Genomic DNA, 20,716 nt, shown 5'->3' with positions numbered 1-20,716 from the left:
TCTGTCAGGCCTTTACAGGAACTGAAAGCGGGCCAAAGTGTCAGAATTAAACTGGATGATGAGAAGAAATGGAAGACGCCTGCTACGGTAGTGGGCCGCTCTCCAGAACCAAGGTCTTACACAGTCCTTACAGAGGGAGGGACGGTTACACGCCGTAACCGAAGACATCTTCAGCCTGTACCTGAGAGTCTGGAACCGGATACCTCAGTACCACCGCCGGTGGGATCTCCTGTTCTAAGAGAGGTGCCTTCCCCTCAGCAAGATCATAGCGGGGATATATCTTTGCCTCCAGCAGACTCTTGTTCACCATCTTCTGTATCAGAGGACAGTTCATGCAAAGTTACATCAAGCGGAAGAGTGGTGAGGCTTCCGGCCCGATACAGGGACTGACTTTAGCTAGAACAGTGACCGGAAGTATGGGCAGAATAATCCCATGGTCACTGTGGACTAGGGTAGTCTACCCCGATGTCCAAGTCAGGATGTAATTTATTTGTTCATGTTTTCTAATCTATCTGTTCTTATAATGTTCTAAAACAAAATGTTGTTGTATACCCTGTTGGTGTACCTTGTTATTTAATATATGCGAATGTATGCTTTGCCTTTGAAAAAGGGGAAGATGTGATGATAGCAGGATGTGATGTCACTAGCTGGTGGGCGGGGCTTAGGTCCGGTGTCTGTGTCGCAGTTAGTTTAAGACAATCAACCTGTCTGGATGTGTATTGCTATGCTCTGTAATAAAATAGAGTTGTACCATCATTGCTGTGTCCTGCATATGTCCTGCATCTCATGACAGTATTCATTAAAACATTTCTTATTAGCATATATGTATGGTACAACCTTTAATAGTCTTAAGACAGTGCTAACAAATAAGGGTCTGATAGCTTGACTACTGTTTTATAACTGTCTGATAGCTCCAAAAGTAGCTTGACTTGGATTTTTCAACTGTCTTGATAGCTTGACTCCAGTGTCATTGAATGATTTATTGCAGACAAATAAATAAAAAGTTCCCTGCAATATGCTTCTGAGCACCAAAGTAATATATGGTAAAATATAGAAATCAAGGTTTGGTTCAGATGTTCTATATACAGACAAATGCTTGTTATTGTTGTTCCATAGCTCTATGTGATGGTTTGGCATTCAACGTTGATGGGTAAAAAAAACCACTTCGTTATAAATAAGTTTTGCACGTCCATATACAAAGCATTCTCATACATACTTACACTGTAAATACACACAAACAACATAGATCCTATACCGATACCGAATAAGTTCGACTGGCACTGACTACACTGACGCGCTAGTACACGGAGTGACGTCTTCTTAAGTCACAGCAAATCACCGGAATCTTAGCTCGCAGCTCAGCCAATCGGCTTGCGGGATGGTAGGAAGCCGAAAGGTCACTGGTTAGCCTGACAGAAGCCGGGCAGACAGCAGTGTGGACCAGACATGATTAGACAGTGGCGTGCGGGTCGCCTATTAAGCCGGTATATTTTATAGTTGTTGTTATATGCGGTGTTTGTTTCTCTGTGCGCGTACTAGTTTATATAGGAATGTATAGCGAATGTGTGCTACATTGTCTAACTGTGCTTGTATAATAAGTGTCCGCTATAACTGTGTACTGATCTGTGGGTCACTGTTATATACTATACATTACTTAGTAGTGTATATGTGCGATAGCCTATTGCTATGTATAAATGTGTTCCTGGAGAATGCACGTGTGTTCAGTATCATTACTTTCTTGTCTATTTAGGCAACTTTTTATTTCACTGTTCCTATGTGTGACGCATTCACAATGTGTATCTAACATATGCATGGTGATTCTTACACGTGTGTGACGTATTCACAATGTGTATCTAACATATGCATGGTGATTCTTACACGTGTGTGACGTATTCACAATGTGTATCTAACATATGCATGGTGATTCTTACACGTGTGTGACGTATTCACAATGTGTATGTGCCATTATATGCATGGTGATTCTTACACGCGTGTGACGTATTCACAATGTGTATGTGCCATTATATGCATGGTGATTCTTACACGCGTGTGACGTATTCACAATGTGTATGTGCCATTATATGCATAGTGATTTTGTGTAATTGTGGTGCCTGCACTCTGCCACTAACATCTGTCACCTTATCAGTCTCCTTGAAACAGATGTGCCGAGGGTATGTGCCCCTATCATACTGTCAGCTGTCAGCTCAGCTCATCAATCGGTTTATCAATGTTTTTGTTATTTTCGTGGACAAATGTGCCTGAATTTAATAAGTATGTTTATTGTTTCTGGAGCACTTGATTGTTGAATATATGTTGCTTTTTATTTTTCAAATAATGGCTCTGAATTTGTGTAAAAACTCCTTATCAGCAGCAGTTGTGTCTATGTTTACATACTCCAAATTTCAAAGTGACCCTGACTGATAAACTGTTAAATGTCTTTCTTGTATTATCATGTTTAGCATTTAGTTATCTCTACTACATTTATGTGCTTATGGTAGTTTCTTTTAGTTATATGGCAAGTGTAGAACTTTATTTGGTACATTCTTAGTTATCATAAATCATATTGCCCATATAACTGCACTAAATAAAATACATATATTTGTTAGTCTGGATGGTAAACTTTCCCCTTTCAAAAAACAGATCCAGAATCTTAATAATATTTTAGATGGAGTTTAATTCATCAGTTTGAATGAAGATAAGCTATAATGTACTTTTTAATGTAGCCCTGGAATTCAAATACCCCGCGCACTCTGGCCCCCCACTTCAATTTTTTTTTTGATGAACAAATGGTTTGAACTGTTCTCCAATCAGCGCTTTAGCCGTACAACATTTTGTAGCTAGAGCGATTGGCTGGAGTGTGAGGTATTTTAATTTCAGCGCTATATGAAAAAGTTATAGTGCATCTTAAAGTGAAAGTAAACTTGCGTGTGTGTGTATATATATATATATATATATATATATATATATATATATATATATATATATATATACACATACAGTGGATATAAAAAGTCTACACACCCCTGTTAAAACGTCAGGTTTCTGTGATGTAAAAAAATGAGACAAAGATAAATCATTTCAGAACTTTTTCCACCTTTTAAAGGGACAGTATGCTGTAAAATAGTTTTTCCCTTAAAGGGACATTAAACACTAAATACATGCTAGATAGAATGATGCATTCAAAGAAAAGATTAGTCCATGACTAACATGTAGATGTATTTTTTAAAGTTTCATTAGTTGTTTAAAAAGTGACAAAATAAGTGTAAAGTTTTAGTGTCTATAAAACAATGGGAGCTGCCATGTTGTAACTTGTTGCCTTCTCTGCTGTGGCCAATTAGGGTCAGTTATAAATAGGTCACTAGAGTGTGCAGCCAATGGTTGTGCTGGATTTAACAGTGTTCTGCACTTCCATTTCTAATAGGAACTGAAAAGCTCACAATTTCAGAATGGAATTACAGGCAAAGAGGACAAAATAAATAATGAAAGTATATTGCAGAGTTGTTTTATTATATACAATTTATCATTTTATATTACTATCTCAAAGTGTTTAATGTCCCTTTAATGTGTTTAGAATTGCTTTTTTTTTACCAACTACAGAGTAAAAAATTTATGAAAATTAGGTTTTTAAGGTTTATTTGTGTATTTTAAAGCTCTGATTTTGTGTTTTGAAGCCACAACCTAATAAAATGGGTTGAGCTTGTAGATTGTGTACATATACCTGCTTCTTTATCTTATATCTGTTCATAAAACAATCACCAGTACTGGGAGAGAACAATGGAAAATCAACATTTTTTTACCTTATCTCTGCTATATCCCACTGGGAGTGTAATTTCTTCTGCTGGCTGTGTTTACAAAGCTTATCTATAGCTTGGATCTGCGGCCACAAACTTTCAGAATAGGGGAGGATACCACATGCTAAATCAACTAATGCCAATATAAGGGTAAAGGAGCTACTTGTAAACAATTTAATACACTCTAGCAAGTAAAGTGGATCATTGGGAACAAATTAAAAGGGAGAACATTTTTGAGTAAACTGTCCCTTTAATGTGACCTATAAACTATGCAACTCAATTAAAAAAATACCCTGAAATCTTTTAGGTGAAGGGAAGTAAAAAAAAAAAAAAAATAATAATAATAATAATAATAATAATAATAATATGGTTGCATAAGTGTTTCTGCTTTCTAGCAGAAGCCTGAAGGTTTTGTGCCAATATTGACTGGTATTTGGAACTGTTCATAATTCCCTCTACCTTGAATATGCCCCCAGTTCCAGCTGAAGAAAAATAGCCCCAAAGCATGACGCTGCCACCACCATGCTTCACTGTGGGTATGGTGTTCTTTTGGTGATGTGCAGTGTTGTTTTTGCGCCAAACATATCTTTTGGAATTATTGCCAAAAAGTTCAACCTTGGTTTCATCAGACCATAACGCCTTTTCTCACATGCTTTTGGGAGACTTCAGATGTGTTTTTGCTCAATTTAGCTGGGCTTGGATGTTTTTCTTTGTAAGAAAAGACTTCCGTCTTGCAGTCTACCCAAAGCCCAAACATATGAAGAATACGGGAGATTGTTGTCACATGTACTACACAGCCAGTACTTGCCAGATATTCCTGCAGCTCCTTTAATGTTGCTGGAGGCCTCTTGGTAGCCTCCCAGACCAGTTTTCTTCTCGTCTTTTCATCAATTTTGGAGGGACATCCAGTTCTTGGTAATGTCACTGTTGTGCCATATGTTCTCCACTTGATGATGACTGTCTTCACTGTGTTCCATGGTATATCCAATGCCTTGGAAATTCTTTTGTACCCTTCTCCTCACTGATACCTTTTAACAATGAGATCTCTCTGTGGACCATGGCTTTTGTGTAGGACGCGACTAAGAAAATGTCAGGAAAGACCTACTAGAACAGCTGAACTTGATTCAAGGTTAATCAGAGGCACTTTAAATTATGGCAGGTGTGTGATGACTCTTATTTAACATGGTTTTGAATGTGATTGCTTAAAGGGACATTAAACCCAATTTTTTTCTCTCATGATTCAGATAGAGAATACCATTTTAAACAACTTTCTAAATTACTTCTGTTATCTAATTTGCTTCATTCTCTTGATATTCCTTTCTGAAAAGCATATCTAGATAGGCTCAGTATCTTCTGATTGGTGGCTGCACATATTTCCCTCGTGATTGGCTCACCCATGTGCATTGCTATTTCTTTAAGAAAGGATATCTTAAGAATGAAGCAAAATAGATAATAGAAGTAAATTGGAATGTTGTTTAAAATTGTATTCTCTGTCTGAATCATGAAAGAAAATGTTTGGGTTTAATGTCCCTTTAATTCTGAACACAGCTACATCCCCAGTTATATATATACCACATTATTTTAGTTTTTTTTTTGTTTACTTCCCTCCACCTTAAAGATTTCAGTTTGTTTTTCAATTGAGTTGTGTAGTTTATAGGTCACATTAAAGGTGGAAAAAGTTCTGAAATGATTTATCTATGTCTAATTTTTTTACATCACAGAAACCTGACGTTTTAACAGGGGTGTGCAGACTTTTTATATCCACTGTATGTGTGTGTGTGTATATATATATATATATATATATATATATATATATATATATATTTTTTTTTTTTTTAAATATATCTTTTATTATTAAAGGGACACTGAACCCACATTTTTTTTTCTTTTGTGATTCAGATAAAGCATGCAATTTTAAGCAACTTTCTAATTTACTCCTATTATCAAATTTTCTTCATTCTCTTCAAAAGAAAATGCTCAAAGTGACGTCAGCGCATCTCAAGAAGATCAGGAGAACTGTACCATTGCGCATGCACAAAAAATGTTCATCATTGGAGAGCGAGCACGGATAGAGACACACACAGCGGGTGGGACCGCTTTTACGTCCAAGACCAGGGTGGGGGTAGGAAGTGATGGAAAGGGAAGCACTACATAAAATAAAATATATAAATCTAGGTACATGTGGTGAAAAAACTAGCTTAGCGACTAGAGTCTATGCAAGAATCAGAATCCATAACGTTGTGAGAGAACTCCAAAATTTACTTTCACTTTAATTACAACAGATGAATTAAACTCCATCTAAAATATCGCTAACATTCTGGATCTGTTTATACTAAATAGAATTTTTGTCATAACTTTAAATGTGTTTAAAAACCTCAAAATTAATTCAGTGCTATGGAATGCGAGTGAAATAAACAACAATAATAATAAAAAAAACAACTAAATAATCATTTGAACTTTTGCCTAGTTCTTTGGTGTCTGTTACATCTCCAAAATATCTTGACACAACTGCTGCCATCACTATTAGTTCATTATAGTATCATGATGTCTTGTCATTTTTTCACCCTCAAACACAACAAACTTAATTTGGTGTTCTGGAAACTTTAGTTTTAAATATACTTTCATCCATCCTTCATTTTCTTTTAGAATATGGCTTTCGTTTTGCTTATTTTAACACAGAGCTTTTTATTAATACTTTATATAAATTAGCGCAGTTGTTGACTGTATAATTTGTTAGCAGAATGAAAACTATTGCTTAGTTTTTATCATGTAATAGAAATATTTTTATTATTATAGTGAGCTAAATTAATTAAATCCATATTGTTTTGTGAAATTGGCAGTTATTTGTGTTTAACACTAGCTCATCATGATAAAGCATTTTTTTTATTGGTGACTCATATAATTCTTTTAACTATGGCATGTTTCTCATCATTTTGGTGAGTAAGTAGCTTTTTTAAACTAAGATGAAAAAAATACATGCAAATATTTTCTTCCGGATTTTATCAGTAACTTCAGTATACAGGTATACCCCGCTCATACAGCGGGTTAGGGACCGGAGCCCCGCTGTAAAGTGAAACAAGGCCGTTATAGCTTTCTTTTCACTTGCCAGTGTGTTTAAAAACTTGAAAACATGTTTGAATTAACATATATTAGAGGTGCAATAGTGCTACATTTAGTTTAACACCAGCACAGTATTCAATTAGTATTCAATAAATTCTGTACCTGTAAAATAGTGACAATTACTGTAGTAAAATTTGCCAGGCTATAGTACTGAGACACAGGTTGCACTGTAATGCTGTAAACAGTAAACTGTGCATAACAAAATTGTGCCAGTCACTTTTCTCGCAATCTCACAATGATTAAAGCTCTGTTTCAAAATCCTTGGAGATTGAACTTCAGCTCCACAAAGCACTGTATTAGCGAAGCGCTGTAAAGTGAGGTATACCAGTATGCCCATTTAAAAACATTGGGTAAGCATCAGCATATTTACCCTTATTTTACAAGTCACTGATATGCTAAACTAGAATAGACCAAACTTTTCATTTGAAGGATTAGTAGGCCTTTTTTTTTTTTTTTTTTTTTTTTTACTCAAATTGCTGCAATTTATAGAAATACTTGTAACTGTACACAAAATATATTAAAAGGTCATTATAGTCAAAAAATTACTTGTTCTAATTTAATGTAATTTTTAAGACTAGCGACCGCTGCACCTCTATGTGTGGTATAAACACATAGCAGAAGTACATCTCATGAACTGGAGATCACTACTGGAACTGAGTGTAAACTAACACTGATCAAATCAGGACTAATTGCACAACCAACCAAGCTGTGTAACTAGCTCTGCTGTTTGTATCAACCACAGTTTTCACTTACTAGAGCACTGCTGCCTTTAGAAAGTGTGCATATAAAATGATTGCGCACAATTTAAATATGGGCTCTTTAATAAGCAGACACAACACACTGTGTATAATTTACACATGGGCTGATTAAAGGGACAGTCAACACCAGAATTTTTGTTGTTTAAAAAGGTAAATAATCCCTTTATTACCCATTCTCCAGTTTTGCCTAACCAACACTGTTATATTAATATACTTTTTACCTGCATACCATTAAATTGGGTAATGATAACAACTATAACTATTCAGCTGCCGATTTTGGTTAATTCCGAGAGTGAGTGCTGAAAAAGCGCTTTGAGTTCCACTATGAGAAAGGTGCTATATAGATACTTAAATAACAAATGGTAACAGCGCTAACAAAAAATTGTGCTAAACAACCTGGTTGTTTCAATACTAATGTTTATTTAAATATATAAAACATAATGTGCAAGAAATGCAAACATAGTTGCAACCTCTATACAGAGTGATTAATCACAGCTTGATTAGCAGTACAAACACTTTAGAATGTGTTGCAACTGAATTGTATCCTAATACACCAATGCCTACTTGCAAACTTATGTATCAATACAGTGCAAAGGAACTAGACATGATGTTATAATGTATCACAATAAAAACAAGCACATACAAAATAAAAATATGTCAATAAAAATGAGCAAATGTTAACAGCAAGTCACAACCTACTGGTCTGACCAGACCACTCAAACAATATACTCACTACATGTTTCTGGGTCACGCCCCTTCATCAGGTTTAGCTCTATAAATACTAATTATCATATATTATTATTACCTATGTGATTACCTTGTATCTAAGCCTCTGCAGACTGCCCCCTTATCTCAGTTCTTTTGACAGATTTGCATTTTAGCCAATCAGTGCTAACTCCTAGGTAACTTCATTTGCATGAACTCAATGTAATCTATATGACACACATGAACTAACATCCTCTAGTGGTAAAACTGCATTCCGATTATAGGCGGCCTTCAAGGTCTAAGAAATTAGTATGAGCCTAACTAGGTTTAGCTTTCAACTAAGAATACCAAGAGAACAAAGCAAAATTGGTGCTAAAAGTAAATTGTTTAAAATTACATGCCCTATTTGAATCATGAAAGTCTAATTTTGGACTTGACTGTCCCTTTTATAAGCAGACACGGAGCACTGTTTATAATTTATATACAGTATGGGCTATTTAATAAGCAGATATGGCACTGTGTATAATTTACATATGGGCTTTTTATTAAGCAGACACAGGCACACTGTGTATGATTTACATATGGTTCAAAGGAGTGATATAGCCGCACCACCAACTGTATTTAAAACATTATTGCTTTATTGTGCCAATTAAAACAGACAACGTTTCGGACCCATGTCCTTATTCATGAGACATGAATATGGACATGGGTCCGAAACGTTGTCTGTTTTAATTGGCACAATAAAGCAATAATGTTTTAAATACAGTTGGTGGTGCGGCTATATCACTCCTTTGAACTGTATACTTTGGACCATGGTGCAGGTCTAATAGCTAGCACACCTGCAAACAGTTTGTTGCATACCCACAGGTGGGGATTACCTTGGTGCTTGTGCATTCTTCTGATTCACTATGATTTACATATGGGCTATTTATATGTCGCATTCCAATATTCTTTGCATAACAGGATATGTTCTATTTATTTATAAATAAATATTTCTACATATATATGATTTTTTTTGTGTGTATTAAATAAATAAATAAATATATATATATATATATATATATATATATATATATATATTCTGGAACAGAAGAGGGAAGGGCGCACAGCAGAGGAAAACTCCTGGTGTAGTATATCTAGACACTTGTAAAAAATACTGTAGTGCAGTGACAAATGCAAACTCACGTGTTTCCACCTCAACCTTATGAGGTATAGATAAGACTCTGAGTGGTGAATGTCCACTAAGGAAGGCAATCCAATCCCCTTGCGCTTGCGACCTGTCTTTCACTCCTTATATACAGTCCTCACCTCTCCGGCAGAAACTTAACCACTTCAAGAAAGGGGGGGCTGTTATATCTATCCTGGAGGAAATCCTTCTCACAAGCGTTGTAAATATGGGGGATACAGTAATGGGTGTCACACACCACAAAGTTCTTAAAAGGGTGCTTTTATTTGGATATATGAGTCATAAATAAAACATGAAAAGTTCTCATAAAAAACTGCTTGTGCCGGTTCAATTAAAATATGTATGCATACAAACGGTAGCTATAGAAAACTCGCTCGTTTTGTATAAAAACAATGTGACTGATTGTAAAATCCCCAGTGGGTCTGGGTGCTTTAGCAAGCCGTGCCGTAGCACTTCGTTACTCAATTTCGGCTCGTGAGGGGGCGTGTCATTGTGTACTTAATTTGCATATCTTACCCAGAATCCTTTGCTGCATTGGAAACAATGTAATTCAGAGGTTTTCTGTGGGAAAACAAGCCTTTGGGCCTGTCTAGATTTGTTAATGAACTACACAATGAGTTATGTTTCTATATTTTGTGCGTAGTGGAGGATTTTAAACTCACCTTTTATCTCCCCCTAATTTAAAATGTTGTTGTATTCTGCCCGGAATCAACTTCACCCCGCAGTGATTCAAACCTTCTCCCAGCTGATGAGTAGCAACAACTACGAAACAGTCTGTCCTGGGATGGTTATGAAACACTGCACTAACCCTAGCTAAGTTTATAAGCTGTGTGAACAGCGATACTTTGGCGTAAAGGGAATCTGCTGAAAAGCAGACTGAAGTAAAAAGGTGTGTCATTGTGTACTTAATTTGCGTATCTTACCCAGAATACTTTGCTGCATTGGAAACAATGTAATTCAGAGGTTTTTTTGTGGGAAAACAAGCCTTTGGGCTTGTCTAGATTTGTTAATGAACTACACAATGAGTTATTTTTCTATATTTTGTGCGTAGTGGAGGATTTTAAACTCACCTTTTATCTCCCCCTAATTTAAAATGTTGTGTATGTGTGTGTGTGTATATATATATATATATATATATATATATATATATATATATATATATATATATATATATATATATATATATATATATATATATATATATATATATATATATATATGTATACCCCACACACTTTACAGCGCTTCGCAAATACAGCGCTTTGTGGAGCTGAAACTCAACCTCCAAGGATTTTGAAACAGTGCTGTAATCATCGTGAGATTGCGAGAAAAGTAACTGGCAATATTTTGTTATGTGCAGTTCACTCTGTTTACATCATTACAGTGCAATCTGTGTCTCAGTGTTATAGTCTGGCAAATTTTACTACAGTAATTGTCACTATTTTACAGGTACAGTATTTTTTGAATACTGTGCTGTGCTAGTGTTAAACTTAACATAGCATTATTGTACCCCTAATATATGTTAGTTCAAACATGTTTTTAAACACACTAGCAAGTGAAAAGAAAGCTAAAACTGCCTTGTTTCACTTTAAGGCGGTTTTCACTTATATATATATATATATATATATATATATATATATATATATATATATATATATATATATATATATATATATATATATATATATATATATATATATATAAATAAAATTAGGGTTGCACCGATACCGATACTAGTATCGGTATCGGTCCCAATACCAAGTATTTGCATGAGTACTTGTACTCGTGCAAATGCACCGATACTTAAACCGATACCTCCAATTCCTACCCATATGCCATCTTGTGGCATTTTTCAAACTGTATGTTCCCATTTCATTTTAAGCTGGAGTGGAGACTTAACTAAAAATTGTTCACTTCTGTTCTGCCAATACAAATTGCTGTTATTTGTATTATTTTACGTCAGAGCAGTGCTTTAAAAGCTGCTACTTTACAGCTGGAAGCCTCTCATCTTGCACAATTATGCTCAAAATATACTGTACTCTGAGGAACACCCTTAGCCAGGGCTGGACTGGGAATAAAAAGCAGCCCTGGAAAAATATGAAGACCAGCCCTATTTTCTGTTGAGTCAGTAGAATACAAATGCCCCATTTTTCTCAAAGGGGATTACTAGGATACTCCTTCCCCAATATTATTTTCAGAATTAAATTATACGACTTTGTATTAAGTACAAGTATCAGATTTATCAGTTATATACGCACCCTACAACCCAGTTGTATCCAGTAATCACCCCTTTAAATTGTAGCTTTCCAGCCCCAGCTGCTGCAATTGTTATTTATTGTTATTATTTATATATGTTATTGTAATAATTTTATTTATAAACATGTTCTATGAACTTTGTGACAACAAGCACATAAAACTGTTTTATTATTTCATAATGTCTTTTGAGATACAGTTCATAATTATAAAGAAGCGATCTTAAATCATTAGTCTGTATTGTGCTTGGTAAACTGTCATGGCATTAAAAAAGTATCGGTAATTGGTATCGGTGAGTATTTGAAAAAAAAGTATCGGTACTTGTACTCGGTCTTAAAAAAATGGTATCGGTGCAACCCTATATATAGGTGGCCCTCGGTTTACAACGGTTCAATTTGCACCGTTTCAGAATAACAACCTTTTTTTTCAGTCATGTGACTGCTATTGAAAAGCATTGAGAAGCAGTGCATTGATTAAAATAGCCATTAGGTGGAGCTGTCCGCTTGTGTTGCAGCAAAGATATGCAAGCCAAGCAAGCTGAAATTAATCAGTTTAACCAGACCTGAGCTATCGAGCAGCTTGCAAAGGAACAAGATCTTCCTGTTTATAAATCAGTCCAGATTGGAATGCATAGAAGGAACTGTTTGCAGAAAAATGCAAGTAAAGTCTGTGTTGTGTGATTATTTTATTAGGTTTAAAATGCTGTTTAGCAAATGTTTTTGTTCATTTAACTTAGTTTAATTATATATTCTGTGTTGTGTGATTATTTTCAAAGCTTTAAAAATAATGTATTAGGTGTTACTTATGCCAATTTTGAGAGGGGCCTGGAACCTAACTCCCTCGCTTCCCATAGACTTACATTATAAACTGGGTTTCAATTTACAACGGTTTCGATTTACAACCATTCCTTCTGGAACCTAACCCCGGCGTAAACTGAGGGCTACCTGTATGTATGTATGTATATGTGTGTATATACACACACGTTTAGATAAACAAATAAAAAAAAAAAAAATATATATATATATATATATATTATTGGAATGTTACATATTTACAGTAAATACATTGTTAAACCTTTTATTTAAATGTGAATATTGCATAAATATGATACTCCATGTTTTCATCTACTTAACTGCAAAGGGCTCCAATGAACTTATATATGTGTACATATGTATTCATGTGCTGATATGTGTATATATGTCTGTAATATACGGCTGTGAGTAAAGCCCGATGTACTGTAATTCCCCCATCTACGCTATTTTTTCTTTTCTTTTGCCCCACTTGGGGAATTACGTTTACAAGGGGGACGAAGGCAAAAAAGATAGTGAAGATTGGGGAATTATAGTGCATCGTATATATATGTTTGATGCAGTGACTCGATCAGTCTGAGGGGATGTATGATCTTACACTGGGGTCTACCCACAGCCACATACTTTGTAATGTATTATTGATGTTTTTTGTGCAACTTTTATGTTTCGCGAAAAGTGATGATAAAGTGATTGTAAATCCAAGCATATAACAAATGCTAGGATTTACCATCACTAAAAATCAAGTGGAGTTTAAGTAATGAGATATGTTAAACTTACCCTTTCTGTATTTTTGCACAGTGCTAAACTCAGCGGCTCCGCCCGCCCATTGCACATCGCTGTTCTTCAATGAGGTGACGTTTGCACCACTAAAAGAATAGCCGTGCATGTCAACTGACAGTGTTCTGTATGCACGGTTGCACGCATAGCTATTAGTTTAGTGGTGCAAGCGGCACCTTATTGGTTGAAGAGCGATGTGCCGTGGGTGGCTGGAGCCGCTGAGTTTAGCGATGTGCAACGGCACAGGGTGAGTTTGGCACCCTTTTTTTTTACATATCTCATCACTTAAACTCTTTTTGATTTTTAGTGATGGTAAATCCTAGCGTTTGTCGCTTGGATTTACTATCACTTTAACCAGAGCTCTGAAGTTGCAGTTGCCATTCTAGCGTAAATCGCGATTGGGCTCAAGCGATCATATTTACTTTTAAAGGGACAGTCAAGTCCCAAAAAAACTTTAATGTTTCAAATAGGGCATGCAATTTTAAACAACTTTCCAATTTACTTTTATCACCAATTTTGCTTTGTTCTCTTGGTATTCTTAGTTGAAAGCTAAACCTAGGAGGTTCATATGCTAATTTCTTAGACCTTGAAGGCCGCCTCTAATCTAAATGCATTTTGATCGTTTTTCACCACTAGAGGGCATTAGTTCACGTGTTTCATATAGATAACATTGAGCTCATGCACGTGAATTTACCATGGAGACAGCTCTAATTGGCTAAAATGCAAGTCTGTCAAAAGAGTCTGCTGAGGCTTAGATACAAGGTAATTACAGAGGTAAAACGTGTATAATTATAACTGTGTTGGTTATGCAAAACTAGGGAATGGGTAATTAAGGGATTATCTATGTTATAAAACGACAAAAATGCTGGCGTTGATTGTCCCTTTAACTCGTAATACTAGCAGTAAGCATGAGGAGCGATAAATACAAAGCTCAGGAGCCACAAGCATTGCTGGTAAGTCAATCAGAAATGGCAATTGCACAATCACCAATCACTGGCTTTGTTAAACACTGGCTTAAACAACTGGCTTTGTTAAACACTGGATTAAAGAACTGGCTTTGTTAAACACTTAAAGTTTTAATTTTTGCAACAGAATGTTTCATTATTGAATAAAAAGAGTTAATTACCTATAAGGATGAGATGCAACAAAATCACGTGCTGAGCTGCGTAAAAAAAAAAAAAGGAAACTACAATTTTGCCAAATCATATTTTGACCTTTTTAAATAAAAAAAAATAATTGCTTTTATGCACATCTTGATCTAGATCAGCGGTCGCCAACAAGTGGTCCATGGACCACTGGTGCTCCACAAGAAGATGTTAGTGGTCCTTGACACCATCAAGCAGGAATTAATCTCCTCTGATGGTGTCACCCCCAACACTCCAACTCCCTACAGTGCCTGGCTGGACATCATTGATAACCGACGGAGGAGGAGTTAAATTACAATCTCCTTACGGACATTGCGTAGTACTGCGCAACTTGCATAGCTACATTGTATTTTTAACTCCTCCCGCCCAGCATGCTACTCAGAGGAAGGTGCTTTCATTCTAAAGCCAGCAGAGGTTGGTATAGTATTGGCTTGAAATAGTGGAATTAAAGTATATAAAAAAAAGAAAATCTTAAATTCTCATATTTCATTTATTTTCTTACCTTTACCTGTATCTTTGTAGTAGTTTTCCTAATTCCTTCAGATGGACTTACATCACTGTTTGTCTTCTTCCCCTCCATCTTCTTTTTTTTAAATTAAATATTAATTATTTTTCATTCTAATAATCTACCCACGCAGAAAGCCATTCCACCTGAATTCCAGTAATTGCCATCCAGCCATATCCCACCAGTATTATAGTAATTGCCAGTAACATCAGTTGTGGTTAGCTCACATCCATATTGAGAGCTTTCTGATATCCATTCTGTCCATGATCATAAGTAGTTTTGAATAATTCCTAGGAGGTGACTTGCAAGTCTTATGGTCCTTTTAAACATAATTCTTTTTTCCCCACTTTCTGCCTCTCTGTTTCCAGCTCAAAAGTTGGCACTCACCCTTCATCTGTCATTTGGAAGTATTCTCTCAGTTCTGTCATTCAGTTAGTTTAATTCCAAAAAATAATTCTTAAAAATGTGTAAATATATATACATTAATGTAAACTAGAGCTGCAAAAACTAATCGTCATAATCGATAATAATCGATTATGAAAATAGTTGTCAACGAATCTCATAATCGATTAGTTGGTTTACAATTAGTTGGTCTGTGCACAACACCAGCTGCTTTACTCCAATGAACTACTGCACATGGTATTGTGTTTTATGGTTATGTCCTTAGCCTAAAGGACGTCTACAGACGTCTACAGACGTCTACTTTTCACTTTTTCAGGACAGTATACGTTTTCAACTACTCTTGGCTTATGTGCAACCCAGATATAATAGTCATCGTTTGGATTGTTTATATTAAATCAGGTGATTTGGAACTATGCTTTTCATGATATAGAGCCAAGCTTGTTATTTACACCTAGCCCCTAGATTGATTGGAGTTATTTAAATTGATGTGCACTATTATCTGTTTGCACAATTATTAGCGTATTGCTTGCTATTGCTGATTATATGTACTGTATAAATAAATTTGTAAGGCTTTGTCCTGTTATTGATATAAAGTCCTTAGCGCTTTTGATTTGTTTTTTAATATTTTTAATAAATTGTGATAATATGTACCAGATTTAACCTTTATAAGTATATATCTTTTATTTTTAGAGCAGACTAGATATTTTCCCCTAACCTTATAGCTGGTTATTTACCATTGCATATAGATATTCAAGATATTTTTTATGTTAGAATAAAGTCAAGGGTTACTTTGAGAGGCCCCTTGCCAAGGTGAAAAACAATTTGCATTGGTGAAGAGCTAACAAAGATAAATATCCCACTTTGGTGAAATTGGTAAAACCCTACTTATACATCTCAACACCATCTGAGTGCCTTTTCTCCTACATTGGTGTGTCCGGTCCACGGTTTCATCCTTACTTGTGGGATATTCTCTTCCCCTACAGGAAATGGCAAAGAGAGCACACAGCAAAAGCTGTCCATATAGCCCCCCTCTGGCTCCGCCCCCCAGTCATTCTCTTTGCCGCTCTGAACAAGTAGCATCTCCACGGGGATGGTAAAGAGTATGTGTTGTTAGTTGTAGTTTTATTTCTTCTATCAAAAGTTTGTTATTTTAAAATAGTGCCGGTTTGTACTATTTACTCTACAACAGAAAGTGATGAAGAGTTCTGTTAAAAGAGGAGTATGATTTTAGCACCAGTAACTAAAATCCATTGCTGTTCCCATGCAGGACTGTTGAAACCAGAGAACTTCAGTTGGGGGGAACAGTTTGCAGACTTATCTGCTCCAGGTATGACCAGTCTCTTTTCTAACAAGACATAGTAATGCTAGAAGACTGTCAGTTTTCCCTTATGGGATCGGTAAGCCATTTTCTTAGACTCAGTAACAGAATTAAGGCTTATAAATTGGGCTCTATGCTGGTTGACACTATTGTGGGCTAAATCGATTTGTTTATATCATATTTATATGTCATTTGGAGTGTTTTGTGAACTTTGAAACACTTTTGGGAACGTTTTTATTACGCCTGGCAGTTGTTTAGACGCCTAATCTAGTCAGAAAGGCCCCTTCACTCTGGATGCAGAGGGAGGAGGCCTCATTTTCGCGCCTCAGTTGCACAGTTACTTCTAAAGGCAGTGCATGCAGCTTCATGTGAGAGGGTCCTGTGGCTGAGAAACGGACTCAGGAAGGCTTATTTCTGTGGTGAATAACCCCTAAGGAAGGTAAAAGCCGCAGCAAAGTCTGTGGCAGGGACTGTAGTGGGTTTAAACCGGTAAATTGAACTATTAGCTCCGGTTTGCTCATTTAAGGGTTTAGAGACTTGAAATTTGGTGTGCAATACTTTCAAAGCATTAAGACACTGGGGTGTAAATTTTATAAAATTTGGATATTTCCTTGATAGTTTTTCAAACATTCAGAAATAAAGTGGGCTCTTTTTATTATTTAAAGAGACTGTAACGGTTTTGCTTAAAATAGTTTTTATTGCATTAATAGCCTGCCTAAATCTGTCTAACATGTCTGTACCTTCAGATAGCATATGTTCTGTGTGTATGGAAGCCAAGGTGGTTCCCCCTTTAAATGTATGTGCAAATTGTGCCATGGCGTCCAAACAAAGTAAGGACAGTACTGTCACATTTAATAAGGTTGCTCAAGATGATTCTTCAAATGAAGGTAGTGGGGATAGCTAATCATCCTCTCCTTCTGTGTCAACACCAGTTTTGCCCGCGCAGGCGATACCTAGTACATCTAGCGCGCCAATGCTTGTTACTATGCAGCAATTAACAGCAGTAATAGATAATTCTATAGCAAATCTTTTATCCAAACTGTCAGCATTTCCCAGAAAGCGTGATTGCTCAGTTTTAAATACAGAGGATGAGCAAGTTGGCGCTGACGATAATTTATCTGTTATACCCTCACATCAATCTGAATTGGAAGTGAGGGAGGGTCTGTCTGAGGGAGAAATTTCTGATTCAGGAAAAATTTCTCAGCAGGCAGAACCTGATATCGTGGCATTTAAATTTAAGCTAGAACATCTCCGCGCCCTGCTTAAGGAGGTGCTAGCTACTCTTGATGATTGTGACTCTTTGGTGATTCCAGAGAAGTTGTGCAAAATGGACAAATTCTTAGAGGTCCCTGTGCACGCTGATGCCTTTCAGATACCCAAGAGGGTGGCGGACATAGTGACTAAGGAGTGGGAGAAGCCAGGTGTTCCTTTTGTTCCACCTCCTATATTTAAGAAAATGTTCCCCATTGTCGACCCCAGAAGGGACGCATGGCAAACGGTCCCTAAGGTAGAGGGGGCAGTTTCAACGTTAGCCAAGTGCACAACTATTCCTATTGAGGACAGTTGCGCTTTCAAAGATCCTATGGATAAAAAATTGGAAGGATTGCTTAAAAATATATTTGTTCAGCAAGGTTTCCTTCTTCAACCAATTTCGTGCATCATTTCTGTCACCACGGCGTCTTTTTGGTTTGAGGAACTAGAAAATTCGCTCCAAAAGGAGACTCCATATGATGAAGTCATGGACAGAATTCACGCACTAAAGTTGGCTAATTCATTTATTTTGGATGCCGCTTTTCAATTGGCAAAATTAGCGGCGAAAAATTCAGGTTTTGCAATAGTGGCGCGTAGGGCGCTTTGGCTAAAATCTTGGTCGGCGGATGTGTCGTCCAAGACAAAATTGCTTAATATTCCTTTCAAAGGTAAGACCCTTTTCGGGCCAGAATTGAAGGAGATTATTTCTGACATCACTGGGGAAAGGGCCATGCCCTCCCACAGGATAGGCCTTTCAAGGCTAAGAACAAATCTAATTTTCGTTCCTTTCGCAATTTCAGGAACGGACCGGCTCCTAACTCTGCAGCCTCTAGACAAGAGGGTAACACTTCCCAGCCTAAACCAGCATGGAAACCATTGCAAGGCTGGAACAAGGGTAAACAGGCCAAGAAGCCTGCTGCTGCTACCAAGACAGCATGAAGGGGTAGCCCCCGATCCGGGACCGGATCTAGTAGGGGTAGACTTTCTCTCTTTGCTCAGGCTTGGGCAAGAGATGTTCCGGATCCCTGGGCACTAGAAATAGTCTCTCAGGGGTATCTTCTAGAGTTCAAGGAACTTCCTCCAAGGGGAAGGTTCCACATGTCTCGCTTATCTTCAGACCAGATAAAGAGACAGGCATTCTTACATTGCGTAGGAGACCTATTAAAAATGGGAGTGATAACCCCAGTTCCAACAGCGGAACAAGGTCTGGGTTTTTACTCAAACCTGTTTGTAGTTCCAAAAAAAGAGGGAACTTTCAGGCCAATTCTGGATTTAAAAATTCTAAACAAATTCCTCAGAGTTCCATCATTCAAAATGGAAACCATTCGGACGATTTTTACCAACAATCCAGGAGGGTCAATATATGACTACCGTGGACTTAAAGGATGCGTACCTGCATATTCCGATCCACAAAGATCATCATCATCATCAGTTCCTGAGGTTCGCCTTTCTGGACAAACATTACCAGTTTGTGGCTCTTCCATTCGGTTTAGTCACTGCTCCCAGAATTTTCACAAAGGTACTAGGGTCCCTTCTAGCGGCTCTAAGGCCGAGGGGCATTGCTGTAGCACCTTACCTAGACGACATTCTAATCCAAGCGTCGTCCCTTTCCAAAGCAAGGGCTCATACAGACATTGTTTTAGCCTTTCTCAGGTCTCACGGGTGGAAGGTGAACATAGAGAAGAGTTCCCTGTCCCCGTCCACAAGGGTTCCTTTTCTGGGAACAATAATAGATTCTGTAGAAATGAAGATTTTTCTGACAGAGGTCAGAAAGTTAAAGCTTCTAAACGCTTGTCAAGTTCTTCAGTCTATTCCTCAGTCTTCCATAGCTCAGTGCATGGAGGTAATAGGATTAATGGTTGCAGCAATGGATGTGGTTCCTTTTGCTCGAATTCATCTAAGACCATTGCAACTGTGCATGCTCAAACAGTGGAATGGGGACTATGCAGACTTGTCTCCCCAGATTCAAGTAGACCAGGTAACCAGAGACTCACTCCGCTGGTGGTTGACTCAGGATCACCTGTCTCAGGGAATGAGTTTCCGCAGACCAGAGTGGGTCATTGTCACGACCGACGCCAGTCTCTTAGGCTGGGGCGCGGTCTGGGACTCCCTGAAAGCTCAGGGTCTATGGTCTCGGGAAGAGTCTCTTCTCCCGATAAACATTTTGGAACTGAGAGCGATATTCAATGCGCTCCTGGCTTGGCCTCAACTAGCGAAGGCCAGATTCATAAGATTTCAGTCGGACAACATGACGACTGTAGCGTACATCAATCATCAGGGGGGAACAAAGAGTTCCTTGGCGATGAGAGAGGTATCCAAGATCATCAAATGGGCGGAGGATCACTCCTGCCATCTATCTGCAATTCACATCCCAGGAGTAGACAACTGGGAGGCGGATTATTTGAGTCGTCAGACTTTCCATCCGGGGGAGTGGGAACTCCACCCGGAGGTCTTTGCCCAGTTAACTCAACTATGGGGCACTCCAGACATGGATCTGATGGCGTCTCGTCAGAACTCCAAGGTTCCTCGCTACGGGTCCAGATCCAGGGATCCCAAGGCGACACTAGTGGATGCATTGGTAGCACCTTGGTCGTTCAATCTAGCTTATGTGTTTCCACCGTTCCCTCTCCTTCCCAGGCTTGTAGCCAGGATCAAACAGGAGAAGGCCTCTGTGATTCTAATAGCTCCTGCATGGC

General features: G+C 37.4%; 1 protein-coding gene across 1 annotated transcript in view; it reads left to right on the top strand.

Moving 5' to 3' along the window:
• Positions 1–1,384: 1,384 nt before the first annotated feature.
• PITRM1 (pitrilysin metallopeptidase 1) overlaps positions 1,385–20,716 on the top strand; it is a 488,932-nt gene continuing 469,600 nt past the window's right edge. The window contains exon 1 of the mRNA XM_053715675.1: positions 1,385–1,484. Coding sequence (XP_053571650.1) covers positions 1,447–1,484 — 38 coding nt within the window. The 5' untranslated portion in view covers positions 1,385–1,446. The remainder of the gene's footprint in view (positions 1,485–20,716) is intronic.

This window comes from Bombina bombina, chromosome 5 (assembly GCF_027579735.1).
Source record: "Bombina bombina isolate aBomBom1 chromosome 5, aBomBom1.pri, whole genome shotgun sequence".
In the NCBI taxonomy this organism is placed as follows: domain Eukaryota; kingdom Metazoa; phylum Chordata; class Amphibia; order Anura; family Bombinatoridae; genus Bombina; species Bombina bombina.
The sequence above is the reverse complement of the archived record's forward strand: the minus strand, read 5'-3'. Positions and strand labels throughout refer to the sequence as shown.